This window comes from Penicillium angulare, assembly GCF_028827245.1.
Source record: "Penicillium angulare strain IBT 27051 chromosome Unknown utg000001l_segment0_segment0, whole genome shotgun sequence".
Taxonomy (NCBI): Eukaryota; Fungi; Ascomycota; class Eurotiomycetes; order Eurotiales; family Aspergillaceae; genus Penicillium; species Penicillium angulare.
Genome location: NW_026623160.1, coordinates 2,491,678 through 2,508,462, shown reverse-complemented (window position 1 = coordinate 2,508,462; position 16,785 = coordinate 2,491,678). Strand labels below are relative to the sequence as shown.

Genomic DNA, 16,785 nt, shown 5'->3' with positions numbered 1-16,785 from the left:
CTGAGGACTAATTTAAATGCTCATTACATTTAGACTTGAATGTAGGACAGTGGGACTAGCTAGGCATAAGATTGAATGGTATGAATAAATTCGAGTTTTTCAACACTTCTACCAATGTCAGATAAGTCTACTAATAAGAAGAACTTCAACCCTGATATCTCCCTCAAAGTACATAGCGGAAGTCTTTGTTCTCAAACTCCGTTTGATCCTGCATGCCAGCTTCATTACTTCTAGCCTTGTCGGCCGGTCCATAGAGCCTGTCGCGGCGGCGATTAATAATAAACATATAGCCTATATTCGTCAGCTTCATATATCCACAGTTTCAAGTGTTTGATGAGATTATTCATACCAAATAAAGAGATATGGCATGCAAGCTTGATTGCGTACCCCACCAAGAGGCCTACGCTCGCGCCTTTGTATTCAGGAGCTTGAGATGGCTTCACGACGAATGGTCCAGCAAAATTACCCCAGCAATAGGCAGTGCTACGTTAAGTCAGTATCTTTTATGAGTCTGCATTCCATCGGATGTAGAAAACTCACAATACAAGAGCATTGGCCATTGCTCTGTGCGTATAACCAGCCATGTTGGAAGATATCGTGACCAAAGAAACAGCAAAGCCAACAGACTGTGCATTCACGAGCCAAAAGCAAACTAGTCTGGACCATTTTTCCTCTCTTGGTAGATATGCTAGACATGCAGCAGCAACGGTACAGAGAATATTAGCAGCCGTCGAGGTCAATAATCGAGAGTTCGGCACATTCAAAGTAATAGTGCCCCCGATAACCAATGAGACGATGACAATTGCATCGCCAACTGACTTCAGCTCAGTTGTCTTTGTCGTCGAAAAGCCCATATCTTCAATAATAACCGTCGAGAACGAATTGACAACTCCATTGGGAATTGCAGCCGCAAATATAGATATAAAGAGTAGAATTGCTTTGGGATCACGGAACGCCAGAAGGCCCTGCTTTACATCATATGCTTTGTTTTTGATACCTGTTTCATTAGCAGCAACGCGCTTAACAGCTATTATCCGCTCGTACTTTGTCAAGAAGAATGCGCTGGATGGTGAATCGGGTAGAACGAAAAAGATCACAGCCGCCCAGAGACAGGTCACTCCACCCAGTATATAAAACAGAAGCTCCCAGCGTGCTGGAGAGAAGTCTGCTGGAAGCTTGGCAATTCCGAATGACATGTAGGAACCGATTATCCCAGCCCACCCAAGGGCTGAGTACCAAATACATGAACGGAGTGGAATCTCCGCTCGTGTATACCAGAAACCAGTCATCAGAGTTAATCCAGGGGTAACGGCGGCTTCGAAGATGCCCATAATAAAACGAACAGCCAGAGCACTTGAGAATGTTTGACATTGCGTCAAAATCAGCACCATAATGCCCCATACGAAACAGCTCGCTCCTAGAACCCGTTGAGCTGGGAACCGTCCGACGAGCCATCCACAAGGGTACTGGCCAAAGAAATAGCCGGCATATACCACTAAAGTCTTTTTAGTGTCGTCTGTGCTATTAGAAAGAATGTTTAAAGGGCTGACTGACTTGCAGAAAGATAGTTAAATTGATTGCCCTTCAGTCCCAAGGTTGTTTGATACCCAAACAAGTTTGCATAATTCAAGGCTGTTTTATCGATAAATTGCAATGCTTGTGTAATAAGAAAGATTGGGAGAACGATAAGGTCAATCTTCCATCTCACTTTCGAGTTCTATTTCCTCAAAGATGAGCCACTGCGTGATCATGATCACCCTTATCAAAACAACACCCACTCACATCTTTTCTTGAGAGCTCGACATGTAATCCTTCCCGATATTCTTTATAACCGACTGCGGTTTCCTAAGAGATTGGAAGAGAATTCATCAGTTTTCATATACATAAATTTTTATTGAATATTAGGAACAACATACCTCAAAAATCGAATTTGCCTTTGCATCTTCGATATCATCGACTTGATGAGTCTGCGTAGAACGCATCTCTTCTTCGATGTTCATGTTGTCGAGTGTATTCTGCTTTCGAGACATGGCGATTCCCCTGAATGATTTCCTGGGATTACTGCCCCGCATTCAGAGGGTCTACCCCGGCTTATAGAGCATTTCTCATCAGGCTCCCCGCAAACTGGGAATTAGACTAAGGAATACGTTAGCGAATGGGACCCCCACACTTACCCCACACTAAGCATGCGGCTATTTGTTCTTCCCCCCAGATCAGGATTACGGTCGGCAAATGCCCGAAGCCACTAATATCTGAGCTAAGAAGTCAAAAAGCAGCAGATCAAGATCTATTTGAACTCCAAAAAATGAACTGAAAAGTAAAGTTTGGATGTTCGGTTGTTTGTCTCTGATGAGGATCGCAGCATTGAAATGAATAACCTCCGGAGTTAGATTATTTCAAAGTCGGTTGTCTTTCGCCATCAAATCAATGATATCTTAGGTTTCATTTGTTAATCTCATTGGACTCAAAGTCCGGTGTAGAAGAACCACAGTACTTGTAGCCAGCGGTTAAATTAAATTTGGATTATGATACTACCGAGAATTACACTCGACTTATACTAATATCCCCGTTCTCAAATTACTAGTACATAGTTGATGAGCCGAGACCTTTCATAGACGGACATTCACAGAGTGTGTATGTTTCAGTTGCGTATCATGTCTGGTAATTCTTCAATGCCGAATATGCTATATTTTCTGGCGAATAAGCTAAATATAAATCGAACGTCCCAAGGTTTCAGTAACAGCCTATTTCAATAAGCCAAGAGCCGTACTCTGCCAAGCTATTATGCACGCATGCCTCAGCATCTGACATCAGGATCATGATATCGCGCAAGGTGTCCCTCCTTGGCATTATTCAAACAAGATACTATGTTTCTTTGGGAATCTTGAAGGATTACTCTCGACACTTTGAAGTAGGGCCGAAGTCTGTGCCCCAACCTTGAGTGTTTAATATTATCTGCTCTAGATGGTAACATGCAAGTTTTTCACAAATTTAAACCATCTCTTCAATTTCGTTAGTGAAAATGAGCCTGTGTGCTAACTGTGCAATCCTATGAAAATAAATGAGCTTGACAAAGCTTGGAAAAGCTTGGATCGAATCGATAAGCTTGGAAAAGGCTTGGTTGTCTTTTGACTTCCCTATACGCGATGCCGAGAAAGAGATGTTATCACAGCTCAATTCCAACAACCACGCCTCAACGACAATCTCTCTTGGCCTGCCAAGTGTTTCCTAAAATAAAAGAGCAAACTTTCTAATCTCGGGGTCTTTCGATCCCTTTTCTTCCATATTTGGAAATAACAATGATACTTCCGCCTGCGGAACTGTTTCAAGATGGCAATGTATCGGGGCCTTTCGCCGCTGAACTTCATAAAGCACCCAGTGCTATACGTCTATGAATTCCGTTCATGGTAAATCTAAGTCCGCCAAGCTGCCAAGCTGCCAAGGAAATGACGAGAGGCCAAATATAGAAATCATCAGCGATCGCGGGTGGCCGCGTTATTACCCCCGGGCTATGAAGTTGACGCAAATTCCTTGTTATGCAGAAGATTGGATAAAAAGGATTACTAGTGCTCCTGTGATAAACCGACCTGACGTTATTTGCTTGGGGCGATGGGGCAAATTGAAGGCGATCTACGACAGCGGGGCGATGGGTGGATAGCTGGGACAATTGGGGTCCAACATAGCCTCACACGAGATTCTAGTATACGAACAACTTTCGGACCCAATATTTGCAACTATAAAGAGTTGCTGTCAAGGTCAATCATGTTCAGATACAAGCAAGAATTAAAATATATCTCGATTCAACTCAATATTTAAGATAAATAATGGCAGTCAAACAACCCTTCGACTTCACTGGGGAGGTGGCTATTGTCACAGGTGCTGGATCGCGCATGGCCGGTAAGTTCAACCCAAATGCTTCATTCTTGTTAGACGTATTTGGTAGGACTAATATAGAGCAGGCGAAATTGGCAATGGGAGAGCTACTGCCATTCTTCTTGCTAGACAAGGCGCCAAGGTGGCCCTACTCGATTATAACGTTGACTGTGCGCAAGAAACAAAACGCATGATCGACCTTGAGAGCGGCATCTCGGAGGTTGTCCATGCTGATGTCACCGATGAAGAGAGCTGCAAGACTGCAGTTGCTAAAACCATTGAGCTCTTTGGAACAGTGCATAGTCTTATCAATATCGGTAAGTTTTTTCTTTTCTGTTGTTAAAAGGTAAACAGATCATTTACTCACAAATAATTGTTCTAGTCGGTGTTGGGGGCGCAATTGGAGACGCTACCAATGTTGATTTGGCCGCGTGGGAACGCGACTTCAAGGTTAATGTCACAAGTATGGTCATGATGAGTCGATTTGTCATCCCCGAAATGAGAAAGAATGGACGAGGCTCAATCGTCAACATGTCCTCGATCAGTGGAGGTTAGTTCTCCTGCTCCCGCAACTCAAATCAAGGTTCTGACATCAGACGCAGTTCTCGGTGGACACCCAACTTTACCATACCCCACTACCAAAGGGGCAATCATCCAGATGACTCGAGCTATGGCTTCTCAGCACGGTCGTGAAAATATTCGGGTGAACTGTATTACCCCAGGAATGGTTTATACTCCAATGATTCGGGGAACAGGAATGACAGAAAAGCTGCGAGAAGCTCGGGCAAATCAGAATCTTTTAAAGCAAGAGGGTGACGCCTGGGATGTTGGCTATGGTAAGGTTTCATTGATCAAGATACGTGATAGTAGAAAGTCAGGTTCTAATATCGAGTGTGCAGCAATTATGTTCCTTTGTAGCAAGGAGGCAAAGTGGATCACTGGTGTGATTATGCCTGTCGATGGTGGTGTAGGTCTTCTTTACCTCCATTTCAAGTGGACGACATGATTGTCTGATCGGATCTGAGCTGATTTTTTTTTATCTATTTTGTGTAGACTACAGCAGGAACTTCAACACCGCCGGCGGTGTCGACTCAAGCACTTGCAGAGACAAACAAGAAAACTCCTATTATTAACGGGGCTTGAGTCAATGGCACCAGGTGTCAAAAGGAGTCTTATTGGAGGAACGTTCTAAATTTCGAATACATAGTTACCTGAATTCAGCCTGAGTTTTGTGCTGATTTTTGCTGGTCAAAGCCCGCGATTTTGTAAATCTTAGACGGTTGTAAACAATCGAATCTCTGGGAAGAAGCACTTGTACTTGAGAGTCAGATTGGAGAAAAGGTCGCCATTTTTGCAGAGTTGGGTCGCAAACGAAGATAATAGACCATTTGAAAAAAATTGAGAGTAGGGAAGTAATTTGACATCTGGAGATATCCGTTGTGATTAAAATTGCATGATGCGGAATAGATCCCCCAGGTTGATTGCCTGGTAATGCTACCATGGCTATATCCGTCCGTAGCCGTCCGCCCGGTCCGTGAGCGTCAACAGTTCACTTCAATGTTTGGAACTGAGCGCAGTACGATTGAAGTGAAGTTCAGTATTGCAAGCTTGGCCCACTTACGAAAATATAGCGTTCTCAACCCGTGTACGGGGCGATCACCGGGAGAAAATCACCTTGGCCGTAGATAACCTTTATACTGTAAACTCTACATCGATAGAAAACATGAGGTTCTTCTGTTCTGCTCAAAACGCGTAGTTCTAGGTGACGGAGAGCTCGATATGAGCCATTGATTTGCATGGATAAATTTCCGCGTATGATCAACCGATAAAACCAGAGATACAAGCCGGAATGAGCGGAAACTTTGCTAATTTGTGTAAGCATTGAACTCTTCACGAAGAAAAATTCTCTTCACCTTCGCTCCATAGGCCGATAGTGTTTTCCATAGCCAGGTAAATTTCCATTAGCCCAAGGTTCTGTTCGGGGCGGTCATATGCCTCTTCGGTGCGATGTACAAGCCCATCAGTGTAAGTGACATAGGCGCATCGATTTTGTATAAGCCTCATTACTGCGGTAGTGCTGGTGGGAGTTTAGAGGATGGAGAAAAAGGGATTTCCTCATCGTCCTCTTTTGCCTCGATGGTTTCTTCTGTGGGGGTCCAGCTGCGTGGACATATCCTCTCGCTGATGTGTTTGGCATGCCATTATCTTAGACATTTTGCAGCTTGGTGATGACAGATCGAAGTAAGATGTAACATGGTTCTTGGTCCAGCATATACACAAGGTCTTATTGGGTTGTGGGACTGGTGTCGGTAATAGTCCTGGTTTGTTGATACCAGAGAGTTCGACGCCGCCTTTTGCAAAGTAAAATTTGAAAGTGATCGGAGCCACATGAAACATCGGTCTGCAAGTAGTGTATTCCAAGGTTGTCTTTTGAAATCGTATCGGCTTCAATATCTGTTATGCCTTTTGCTTGAATCGGAGCACCCCAATTCCATGTGCCGACCGATCCCCATTACCCAGCGGTGGGGAGAGATCGCGCTTCATTTTTTGACGGACAATTCGGCCGCATCTCTTTATGACAAGCGCGATTTCAGAAGGCTGCTCGTAGGGGATATACCATAGATTGAACATAGTATCTTCAATCATTCATAATTTGTATAGATCGTATTTCAGATAGAGAAGATTTTCAGACTTTAGGCATTCCAGTATTTGGGACGCTATGTTCTCGAAGGATACTCGAGGACTTGTTAGCGAATTTGAGTCGAGACCGGTAAGTTCTTTTGAGGGTTTATCTTGAAAAGTTGGCCTGTTAGAATGAAAGTCCCACAAAGGATCCTCTTTGGTTAATCCAGAGCCTAAATTGACCCATCTTGTGATAATGATAGTGATCCGATGGCTGAGTTCGCAAATTTCAGTATATGAATCTGTATTGCATCGGAGACACGTCAAAGTGGTGGGAATTTCTTCTCTTGTAGTACCGAAAAAATCCAAAATTGTTAGAAGAAACGTTTTGTATTTGATATGACCTATTTCAAAGTTATCGAAGTAGCTATCAGCCCCTGTTTTCGCAATAAGATCTGAAAGATGTGGTTCGTGAAAGAGAATGATATCTTGCATTCTGATATAGAGGCCTAAAGGCTTTTTGTAGATTCGTGCCTCTCGTGAGAATAGTGTGGTCAGATAGGACCAGGCTGACGCGTTAGGATATAGGCGGACTTGCACGTAAGACAGAATCAGTACTAATTCCACACTGCGGGCCAAAATGAAACCTTTTTAATAGTAAGTTCTAACTGGAGGAATGAAATACGGTTATCAACATGGGCCAGACTATTATGGGTTCTCATTTGGAGCTCAAGATCTTGCCATTTGTATGACTCGAAGCATGGCAGCGGTCGATGGCAGTGAATAAATCCCAAATGTTTCCCGCATATTCCAAAGCTTTCTGATCCGTCATATCGATGAAGAAAATCCCACATATCATAGCAGAAGTATTCTGGGTGATCAATTTACAATCTTCTCAAAGTTGAGCATTTATCCGGAGTAGAAGACAGGCGACTTATTCTTTCTGGGCTGTGGAGTAACTGAAACATCTGTGATTGCATAGCGAGAAGTAGATCAAATGTGTGGGAAAAGCTTTAGGTTGAGCGAGCGCGAGGAAGTTTGAAGGAGTAAATTTAATGGTCATTGACTATAAGCTAGGGTAGTCGCTACAAAATGATACTACTGAAATGTTGAGCCCCGAATCTCAAATTAGATCGGTGGTCGAGACTAGGCAGAAAACGGCGACTGTGGCTCCCGCGAAGCCGCGGCGTGCAAAACAGGTACAACTATTATTCGTTCCACCCGGCTTTTAAACTATCTTTTGACTGGGCCTAAAATTAGTAAAATAGTAGTACCCAAGAGGTTCTCTGGCTTATATAGCTAAGAATGTTTTAAAGCAATATTATTCAGAAAGGTGGTATATTATTAAGTAGCACTGGAGCCCCATTTCATTGAGTTTGGTTGTCGACTCGGAATGACATTAAACATGCATTCAGGCATCAACAAGGCATCAACTTAACCATTTTGGGTCGTGAATGATGTGAACCCCGGTGGCCGCTATACCCCTTCAAATGTCTGTAGAGAGCTCAATCGTACCTTACCAGCTCCCAGCTCTTTACCTCATCCTTTAACCCACAAACCACTCCGCCCGGTTTGTTTTTTTTTGAGTCTCTATAACAGCTCTCAAGCATCATTATGCCACCACGGAAAAAGGCCAAGCGCGCGCACTCCACCACACCGCAAGCTGATGCAGCGCAATCGAGCGCGGACACGCCCGGTTCAAGCGACAGCGCTGGAAAGCCCGAAGCGGACTACGACATCCTCACCGACCCATGGACCGACGAACAAGAGACCGCGCTGTTAAAAGCGATCATAAAATGGAAGCCTGTGGGTGAGTTGGCTCATTCGGCTGGTACGCGATGGCATTGACGAAGCTAATAGGTGTCTGTTAGGTGTACACAAGCATTTTCGCATGCTTGCGATCGCGGAGTTTTTGAAGAGCCAAGGATACGGACCTATTAATGGGGACCATTTGAACATTCCCGGAATTTGGAAGAAACTTGGCACACTTTATAACTTAGAAGCTTTGGATGAACGGGTGAGCGAGCTATCTTGATTTGTGTGGTGCGTTGGGCTTTGCTGATGATGTTCGTGTTTCAGGAGGACTCGGTGATCGCAGATTTAAATGAAGACGAGGATGGCGTGAGCGAGCGCTACTGTCCCTTCGAATTACCTTACGACGAATACGGCGATATGATGTTCGAAAGGCGGCTGGCTACAGAGGGATCCTTGTCCCCCGTCATGAGTCGTCATGCTGACTCTCGACGAGGAAGCACGGTCGCCGATACAGATGGTAAGAATTGAGGATTTCTTGTAACTTTGACGCGCAGGAGACTCACACTTTCACAAACTAGAAACACGCTCCTCTCCCGCGCCCTCTCGTGGGCGCAAATCCACCCGCGGTACTCGTCAAACAGCCCGAGAAACTCGATCGACCCGACTGCAGGTAGAGGTTGGCCCTGGAAGCCAGGGGAAAGCATCCGATCCTGAAGAAGAGTCCGAAGAGGACACTGGCAGTAATAAAGAGGAGGAGGAAGATGAGGGAGAAGAAGGCTCCGATGATGAGAAGGATAGCGAGGGCGAAGAAGAAGCTGAGGCTGAAGCTGAGGACGAGAAGGGAGGATCTCGGAGCACACGAGCTCAGACTTCTCGGACAAAACAAAAGGACAGCAAGTCTTCAGCGGGTACTTCTACTCGGAGAACTGGTCGGCGGCGTTGAGACGATGGCAGTCCGGTCTTGATTTTGAATTATAGTTTTGATACCTGGACATCACTGAAACTAGGAGTTGGCGCTTGACTTCACGGGTGTCTGTATGATTATCATGAAAATCTGGAGTCTTGTATTTTTAAGAGCATACATATAATGAATCAATTTCTACTTATGGAGATACCAAGCGCCTCTGCCAACACTGAAGAACATACCGCTGGGTAGTAGTAAGCCTACATACATACTTATTCATATGCAAGTCATACTAGTACTTGCCCACTGGCAGTACTACTAGTATACCCATACACATTTCTTCTTCTGATGCTGCTTCCTTGCATAGTCTATGAATAAAAAACCACCTGCCTATCTTGTCTTTACTTTGAGTATAAATGTAATGTCAGAAGCAAAGAGTCGATGAATATCATCCTCTAGCAAAAAATACCACTCAGCCAAATTCCAGCTTGGTCAATAGCTGAAGCTCATACTTATGCTCTACTATGTACAGCTAATAGTACTAGTACTACTCCACAGATTTAATCGGAGCCCTAAGAATCCGAGTCGAGATGCCAACCCCATATTTTTAGATTTAGCCTAGTTTAGGAGTGAATGGTTCTTTTATGTTCAATAACCCCCAGGGCTGATGTTATTTGTTATGGAATATTATCTTATATCTCTGTTGGCTTTATGTTCATGATCATATCTTCATGTCGATAGTCACAATTTACTGCTTAGCAGCCTCTATAGAAGACATTAGTAAATGTATATATTGTGCAGAGGATTCGTAGTGGTTAAGCTTACCCTTGTGGACATCAGCCTTGACATCGTGCTTCTGCTCGTCAATCTTGTTGCCGGCAGCATCGAAGGCAGCCTGGGCGCGAGTGGTGACGCTGGCATCGGAGTTCTTAGCGGTGGTCTTGTTGGCCTCCTTCTCGGCAGTAGCACCAGAGCCCTGAACGGTCTCGGCGACGTAGTTGGCGGCTTGCTATAAGGGGATATAGGTTAGTAGATGTCATCATGGATTAAATGGAGCAAAGAACATAGGAAGCTCGACTAACCTTGACAGTCTCCATTTTGGATAGTTAGAAGGTTGGTTGAGAAGGTGTAGTAGAGTAAATAGTTCTTGAGGTAGTTGATTGATGATTCAAAGTAGTTCATGGGCTCCTTGGGCTCTATTTATCAATGTAGGTGGATCACGCCACAAAGTCCATGACCCTGCTTTTTGACGATCGAGATCGTGAATTACGAATGCGCGTCATGATTGATAGAGTTTATGATTATTCGGCTCGTTCTGGATGACGGAATCTCTTCCGGTGGCTTTGCAAGTGGCTTGTGTATACCAGATTAGATGCTCTTAGCGGCGCATACGAAACCGGATTTTCCAGATCTCCGGGATGAAGTCATCGTCATCAGTCTGGCAGGTTCGGGGACCCACAACCAACAAAGTCTTGGTTGCAATGTAGTACCACGTTTAAAACAAACAATTGACATGTGATGTTTGATGTGTAGTGTTCAATGTTTGTTAATTGTTTTGTACAGTTGGAGATGTTTTTTATTCGTAACTACACAAGTAGGTATATTTCGATCGCTATAGGAAGTCTAATGTCGTTCGAGAGGTACATGGGGTAAAAAAGCTCAAAAGGTCATAGTACAGTAAATCCAAGTAGCGACAAATTTACAGGCGGTTCATGATAGCCTCGGCATACTGGTGGGTCTTAGCGGAACCACCAAGGTCACCAGTGAGGGCCTAGAAAGACGGTTGATTAGCATGGAAATTATTAGGTTGGAAATCTGAGAAGTGGTTTTGAACTTACCTTGCCCTCAGCAAGAGTGTCGAAGGTAGCCTTCTGGATGCGGGCAGCGTGGTCGTGAAGACCCATGTGCTGCAGCATCATGATACTGCTAAGAAGCAGAGCAGTGGGGTTGGCAAGACCCTTACCAGCAATGTCGGGGGCGGAACCGTGAACAGCCTCGAAGATGGAGCACTCGTCTCCAATGTTACCGGAGGGGGTCAGACCGAGACCACCGATGAGACCGGCACACATATCGGACAGAATGTCACCGTACAGGTTAGGCATGACAAGAACCTTATCGTTGTAAGGAGTGGGGTCGGTGACGATCTTCAGGCACGAGTTGTCCAGCAGCTCAGCGTCGAACTCAACACCGGGGAAGTCCTTGGAGATATCGCGGGCAGTGTTCAGGAACAGACCGTCGGACATCTTCATGATAGTAGCCTTGTGCACAACGCGGACCTTCTTCTTGTTGATGGACTCGGCATACTGGAAGGCGAAACGGAGGACACGCTCGGAGGCCTCCTTGGTGATGAGCTTAATGCTCTGCACAACACCGTCAACAACGACATGCTCGATACCGGAGTATTCACCCTCGGTGTTCTCACGGATGAGAACAGTGTCTACACCATCGTAGGGGGTCTTGAAGCCGGCAATGGAACGGCAGGGACGGACGTTGGCGAACAGGTTGAAAGTACGGCGCAGAGTCAAGTTCAGCGAAACGTGACCCTTACCAACGGGGGTCTGTTGAAGAAAAGGTTATTTAGTATCTCGTCGCTAAATATATGCCAATCGTCGTAGGTGTGGGGTCGATAACATACGGCCAAAGGACCCTTGAGCGCAACGTAGTTCTTCTCCACGCTCTTGATGGCCTCGTCGGGGATAGCGGTCTTGCCATCCTTCAGGATGGGGGTGACATCCACGGGCTCCCACTTGATGGGGGCCTATATGGAATAGCTTAGTATCTTGATTGCGGCGCAAATTCACTGTTTCGGATTGCGACAAACTCATACCTTGGCGGCCTCGAAAATATCCTTAACGGACTGAGCGATCTCAGGACCAATACCATCACCCTCAATCAGCGTAACAGTGTACTTGCCCTAAAATTCGCGAACGCAATGAATCAGTATTGAGATTGTATGATAAAGTTGATGGTCGTGGAAAAGTTGGAAAAGTAAACCGCGCAATGAGGGATTGCGCGGTTGGCACCGGCCCAAAGGAAAAAAAGGGAAAAAACGAGCTTTGGCGGATATCAACGTACATCGGAGCCCTTCTGGCCCTTGAACTTGGCGACGGCATCATCGGTAGGGGTAGCAAAACCGCGAATCTAATTAAAAGCGGCGAAATGGTTATTCAATTGCAAAATTTGAGCAATGAGAGGAGAGGGGGTCCGCAGTACCTGCGACACGGGGGCCACGAAGCTGGGGGTGACGCGGACAGAGCGCAGACACTGGCGAGCAGCAGAGAAGTTTCTAGCAGCAAGCATCGTGGAATATGTCCCGTCAATCGGCCTTAAAAGCGAAGGGTGGGAATGGTAGTAAGGTGGGGAGTTCGTACAAGAAAGAGAAGAAGGGGAAATGCTTCGGGCAACAGAAAGAATCGAATGTTTCGGCGCCGCACCGATCCGGCGGCTTCTGGGTTCACCGCCTTAGCCGAGACCCTGGCGAACGTTTCACTTCGGCTTCAAGATCGCCAAAGCTATGATCTCGGTCTCAATGGCATTATTGATGATTATTCTATTTGAAGCGATCTTGGTAAATGGCGTCGCTTTTGAAGAAGCAAATCATCGTATTTATTTTGTCAAAAAGACGCTATATCTCTATATATCCACAATGCAGACATGAAAGAGTCGGGCGCTGTGCTAGTAGATTTTAGAACAGATACTACTACCAAGCCCCCTAATCAGTTAATTTCGGACATCAATAAACCTTACTGGTTGGATCATAGGAAACCTTCTAATTCCCCGAGAAACACAAAGAAGCCGACATCCAAAAGCTCTGGTCCCTTTAGCTCGATCAGTCTTTGAACTCATGAAATGAATCAAGATAGGAGACTAGGTAAGTTCAGAGAGGCTCTTGGTTTATCTATCTCACAATTTGTCCATATACTCTCGCTAGGCGTGAGGCATTTTTATTGCAGTTAAAGCTACCCGCTCTAGTTCTGCCAATAACCCCCATTCTAAATCTGCCTGTCTCCACTTTGATTGGGATGCAGCTATCAATCAGCTAAGATCAGTTATGTATGGGAAAACCAGCTGAAGATAATGTACATGCAACACAGTGATATGACCCATACTTAAGGAAGTACCCTGTGTCTACACATGCTCAAACCTTGCTCATGTCATGATATATATTCCATTAGGGGAAATGAAGCTGTTTCTCTGTAATGAATGATTAGAATAATATTATAAGAGTTCGCATAGTGTTTTTCATCTATTGGAAAAATTTAACATCTCTTGTGTTTGCATTAAATGAAGTTCTTTTGGTCTTCAAGCTCTTAGATGCAGACATAAGCTGCTTCTCCATGTGGGCTACACACGTGCGGTGAACAAGGCGGTGAACACTGAGTATGGCCATATGTCCGTCGAATCGATTGCTATCGTTCCCGTACTCCACTCCAAACAGTTGAACTCCCAATGCCATACCTGGCATCATGTCCGACCTTGATGTTGCCAGACACTACAACCTACCATCCGAATATCCCGAAGAATGGCCTACAGCACTAGACGAAGAGAATGCATCAGATGAAGAGCCCCTTGAACGGACCAGGTCCCGCCCCCGCAAGTCCCGCTATTTCGCATTGGAACGAACACCCAGTGATTGGCGAAATGGCTACGGCTCCCGTCGAGGAAAGGAAACAAGGGAGAATGCGCAGAACGATGAACCGGATCCGCTAGGCAGAGGTGATAGTGTCATGCGCATCTTAAAGCAGAAGGGTATACGACTGGAAGAAGAGAGCGGTAAACGATCGCGCTTCCTACTTTCGTCCACGTCCTTCTCTCCCGCCCTTTTTCTCTCCCAAGCCCACCACTCCGACTCAATTGAATCGCTCATCGCGGGATTGGACCATTTATCTCACTCCATTGACCAGAAGTCGGCGTCACTGAAAGTACTGGTGGAGGCAAACTTCGAACGGTTCGTTCGTGCTAAGGCAACCATTGATAGTGTCTATACAGAAATGAGAGATCAAGGAGTCGCGAAGGAACAATCTCTAGCTCCGCGTAGGTCAGGCCATTTCCGAAGCTTGTCAGGGCAGCGCGGCGTATCACCTTCTCCGTCAAATATCAGCCAAGTTGCTCCTCGCAAGACCGCCCTCGTCAAAGAAAGTGAATATGGATTGAAAGGTATCCGAGCTCCCCTCGTGGAGGCGTCTGTCAAAGCTGAAGAAGTGTGGGGCCCCGCACTTGGAGGACGTGACCGGGAACAGGTTCTTAAGTCAGTTATGGAAACAATGGAAAAACAACGCGATGTATACGAGATTGGAAGTCATTTGTCCAAGTCCATTCAGCAGCGTGACTACGATTCTGTATTCGAACAATACACCAAAGCCAGAACATTAGCAAATCGGGCGAAGAGTATTGTGGAGCAGGCCTCCAGCTCCCGTCGGCAACTATCCGACCATGAAGCGCATACTATCTTGGCTATGGGACGGATGTGGTTAGATGTGGATGAACAAATCCACCTTTTCAAGCGCGAACTTTGGAGGCGCCTTAGTGATGCACCAACAACATCCACAACAAGCACTGCCACAGGCCCCGTTGAGGAGCATATGGAACTGATCGGAGCCCTCCTTGAATTAGGCGTTGATGATAATCCCATTTGGACGTGGCTTCACAGCCGCTATGAATTCCTCAAGACAAAGATAGTTGCCTTTTGTGAGCGCTGCAAGGTCGAAATTGAGATTCTGAGACGCAGACTTGCTGCTGAGGAGAAACCTAGCGCTAAAACCGTGGCCTCCTACCTACGCTTAGCGCCTCGTGATGGTTCAGCAGACGTTCAAGAGCGGCTAGATACGGATCACGTCATTGAGCTTTGGGACTGCATCAAAACATATCTTGACCGTCTTCTCTCCTCCCAGGGTGGCTTGGTGGGTGAGCTACTTGATTTCTGGGAAGTTGCACATGCATTCATAGATGGAAGTCGCCAAAGACTTCTTCCTGTTGGGTTTGAGGGCGAGAGCCGTAAGCATCACAAACTTACTCCTGCCAATGTGGAAGAGCTTGAGAGAGGCGCTGTGGAACTTGTCAACCTTATCCGAAATAATGTGCTTGCACTTTTCAACGAACCGCCAACAGAGGATATCTCTCTGCTCTCTTCTCCCATTCCGCCGAGCCCTACCACTCCAGTATCTCATGGTGTCACCCCAACAGAATCTCGATTTAAACTGGATCCGAAGAACTTGCCGATACTCGCGCCACAGCGCGGAGAACACTGGGAAGGCTTTGCATTCTGGCCACCTTTCTCCAACTCCCTGAGTGGTGTTCACTACCTAAGTAAATTCCTCGTCATCGTTGGTACAGCAGCCAGTGAGATGGCAGCTTTACGGCCGGTCAGCACTAGCGGATCGACTTATGATCTGTTGAAGTCTCTGGTGAGCGTTGCCCGTGAAAGATCTGCCCGGATTGCATGCACTGCATGGAGCAAAGATGCGGAGGTTTGTAAGATGCTTGAGGACTGGACTCGTGATCCTGAGAAACGAGATCTGACCAAGATGCCTGGGTTATTTGTCGGCTTTGAAAGTGCAATCCTTGGTGGAATGCAGAAGATTCTTTATATTTCTGAGGCCATGAGCAAGTCTGGAACCGTTGACGTTGTCACCCAACCGCCAGCGAAGCTACTTCAGATGGTTCGCACTCAATTTGTCTCTAGTGTCTATAAGGCTCTCAGTGGGTTAGTTGAGAATGCGGAACATGCAGAACTCTCAGATGAAGACAACGAGTGGGTTATTACTCGCCCACTTATGGCAAGTCAGGCTCTCGACGCTGCTTTGTCGGTGCTGGCTGCCGACTCTGTGAACTCACAGGATAGAGTAAGTTTGATATCCCCATCTTTTAAGACGTAAGTGTTAACCATGCCACAGAACGTGAGGATCCTCCTTACACTTTCAAATCTCAAAGCCCTCCAATCCGAATATGTGCCGCAATTAATCACAAATTTTGAGGTCTCATTTTCCGTCAAGTTGACCGAGGAAGGCAAGACGATCCGGGACGTCTTGAAGCAAATTGAAGACCGGCTCTTCCAGTCGTACACGACACCAACCATTGGCCTATTGACCGAGACAATTACTACTGGTATCGAATCTCCAGATTGGGTTCCCCAAACTGATCGCCCTGATCAAGTTCGCCCTTACGTGTACAAGACTCTGTTGGCTCTTGTTTTAGTACACACTGAGATCTCAACGACCATCCCCTCGACTGTATCTGCAGGTGCTAGCCGCGCATCACCAAATTCACCCACCTCACTACTTCACGCTGTGCTTACCCACTTGCTGGTTCAAATTTCCACAGCTCTGCTTAATTCTTTCCGGTCTCGAGACAACTTCGCGCTTTCGGCTCTTATGCAAGCCACACTGGACACCGAATTCATCGCCCAAACCTTATCCCAATACTCTACTGAGGAAGCATCTGGAATCCAGAGCCAGATCTATGTGGAATTGGATCGTCGCACAACTAATGAAGCTCGCGCCAAATTGCAGGCCGACCTGGGCGAGCTAAGAGTCGTACTCAAACGACTTAGAGACCGGACAAAGGGAGAGTTTGCCTGTTTCCGCAAGCCTCGATCTGGACACAAACACACATCTACATAGCGTTCTATTTAG

General features: G+C 46.0%; 6 protein-coding genes across 6 annotated transcripts; 3 read left to right on the top strand and 3 right to left on the bottom strand.

Annotated features, from left to right (window-relative positions):
* Positions 1–163: 163 nt before the first annotated feature.
* N7478_000882 (Major facilitator superfamily domain general substrate transporter) lies at positions 164–2,000 on the bottom strand (the record flags this gene model as incomplete). The annotated part of the gene is made up of 6 exons (XM_056917097.1): positions 164–291; positions 350–483; positions 541–1,495; positions 1,709–1,739; positions 1,783–1,845; positions 1,917–2,000. 6 exons carry the CDS (start codon positions 1,998–2,000, stop codon positions 164–166), a joined length of 1,395 nt encoding a protein of 464 aa, XP_056784977.1.
* Positions 2,001–3,824: 1,824 nt separating this feature from the next.
* On the top strand, positions 3,825–4,879 carry N7478_000881 (SDR family NAD(P)-dependent oxidoreductase; the record flags this gene model as incomplete). The annotated part of the gene is made up of 5 exons (XM_056917096.1): positions 3,825–3,897; positions 3,960–4,190; positions 4,256–4,423; positions 4,476–4,709; positions 4,773–4,879. The coding sequence occupies 5 exons, from the start codon at positions 3,825–3,827 to the stop codon at positions 4,877–4,879; spliced, it is 813 nt and encodes a 270-aa protein (XP_056784976.1).
* Positions 4,880–8,109: 3,230 nt separating this feature from the next.
* On the top strand, positions 8,110–9,193 carry N7478_000880 (EAF7 family protein; the record flags this gene model as incomplete). Its single annotated transcript, XM_056917095.1, has 4 exons — positions 8,110–8,305; positions 8,367–8,512; positions 8,575–8,767; positions 8,829–9,193. 4 exons carry the CDS (start codon positions 8,110–8,112, stop codon positions 9,191–9,193), a joined length of 900 nt encoding a protein of 299 aa, XP_056784975.1.
* A 709-nt stretch (positions 9,194–9,902) lies between these two features.
* On the bottom strand, positions 9,903–10,251 carry N7478_000879 (glucose-repressible protein; the record flags this gene model as incomplete). Its single annotated transcript, XM_056917094.1, has 3 exons — positions 9,903–9,919; positions 9,980–10,163; positions 10,237–10,251. The coding sequence occupies 3 exons, from the start codon at positions 10,249–10,251 to the stop codon at positions 9,903–9,905; spliced, it is 216 nt and encodes a 71-aa protein (XP_056784974.1).
* A 602-nt stretch (positions 10,252–10,853) lies between these two features.
* On the bottom strand, positions 10,854–12,454 carry N7478_000878 (isocitrate dehydrogenase (NAD(+)) IDH2; the record flags this gene model as incomplete). The annotated part of the gene is made up of 6 exons (XM_056917093.1): positions 10,854–10,925; positions 10,993–11,712; positions 11,790–11,912; positions 11,982–12,068; positions 12,230–12,295; positions 12,368–12,454. The coding sequence occupies 6 exons, from the start codon at positions 12,452–12,454 to the stop codon at positions 10,854–10,856; spliced, it is 1,155 nt and encodes a 384-aa protein (XP_056784973.1).
* A 1,166-nt stretch (positions 12,455–13,620) lies between these two features.
* On the top strand, positions 13,621–16,773 carry N7478_000877 (exocyst subunit SEC5; the record flags this gene model as incomplete). Its single annotated transcript, XM_056917092.1, has 2 exons — positions 13,621–15,996; positions 16,048–16,773. The coding sequence occupies 2 exons, from the start codon at positions 13,621–13,623 to the stop codon at positions 16,771–16,773; spliced, it is 3,102 nt and encodes a 1,033-aa protein (XP_056784972.1).
* Between the last annotated feature and the right edge of the window lie 12 nt (positions 16,774–16,785).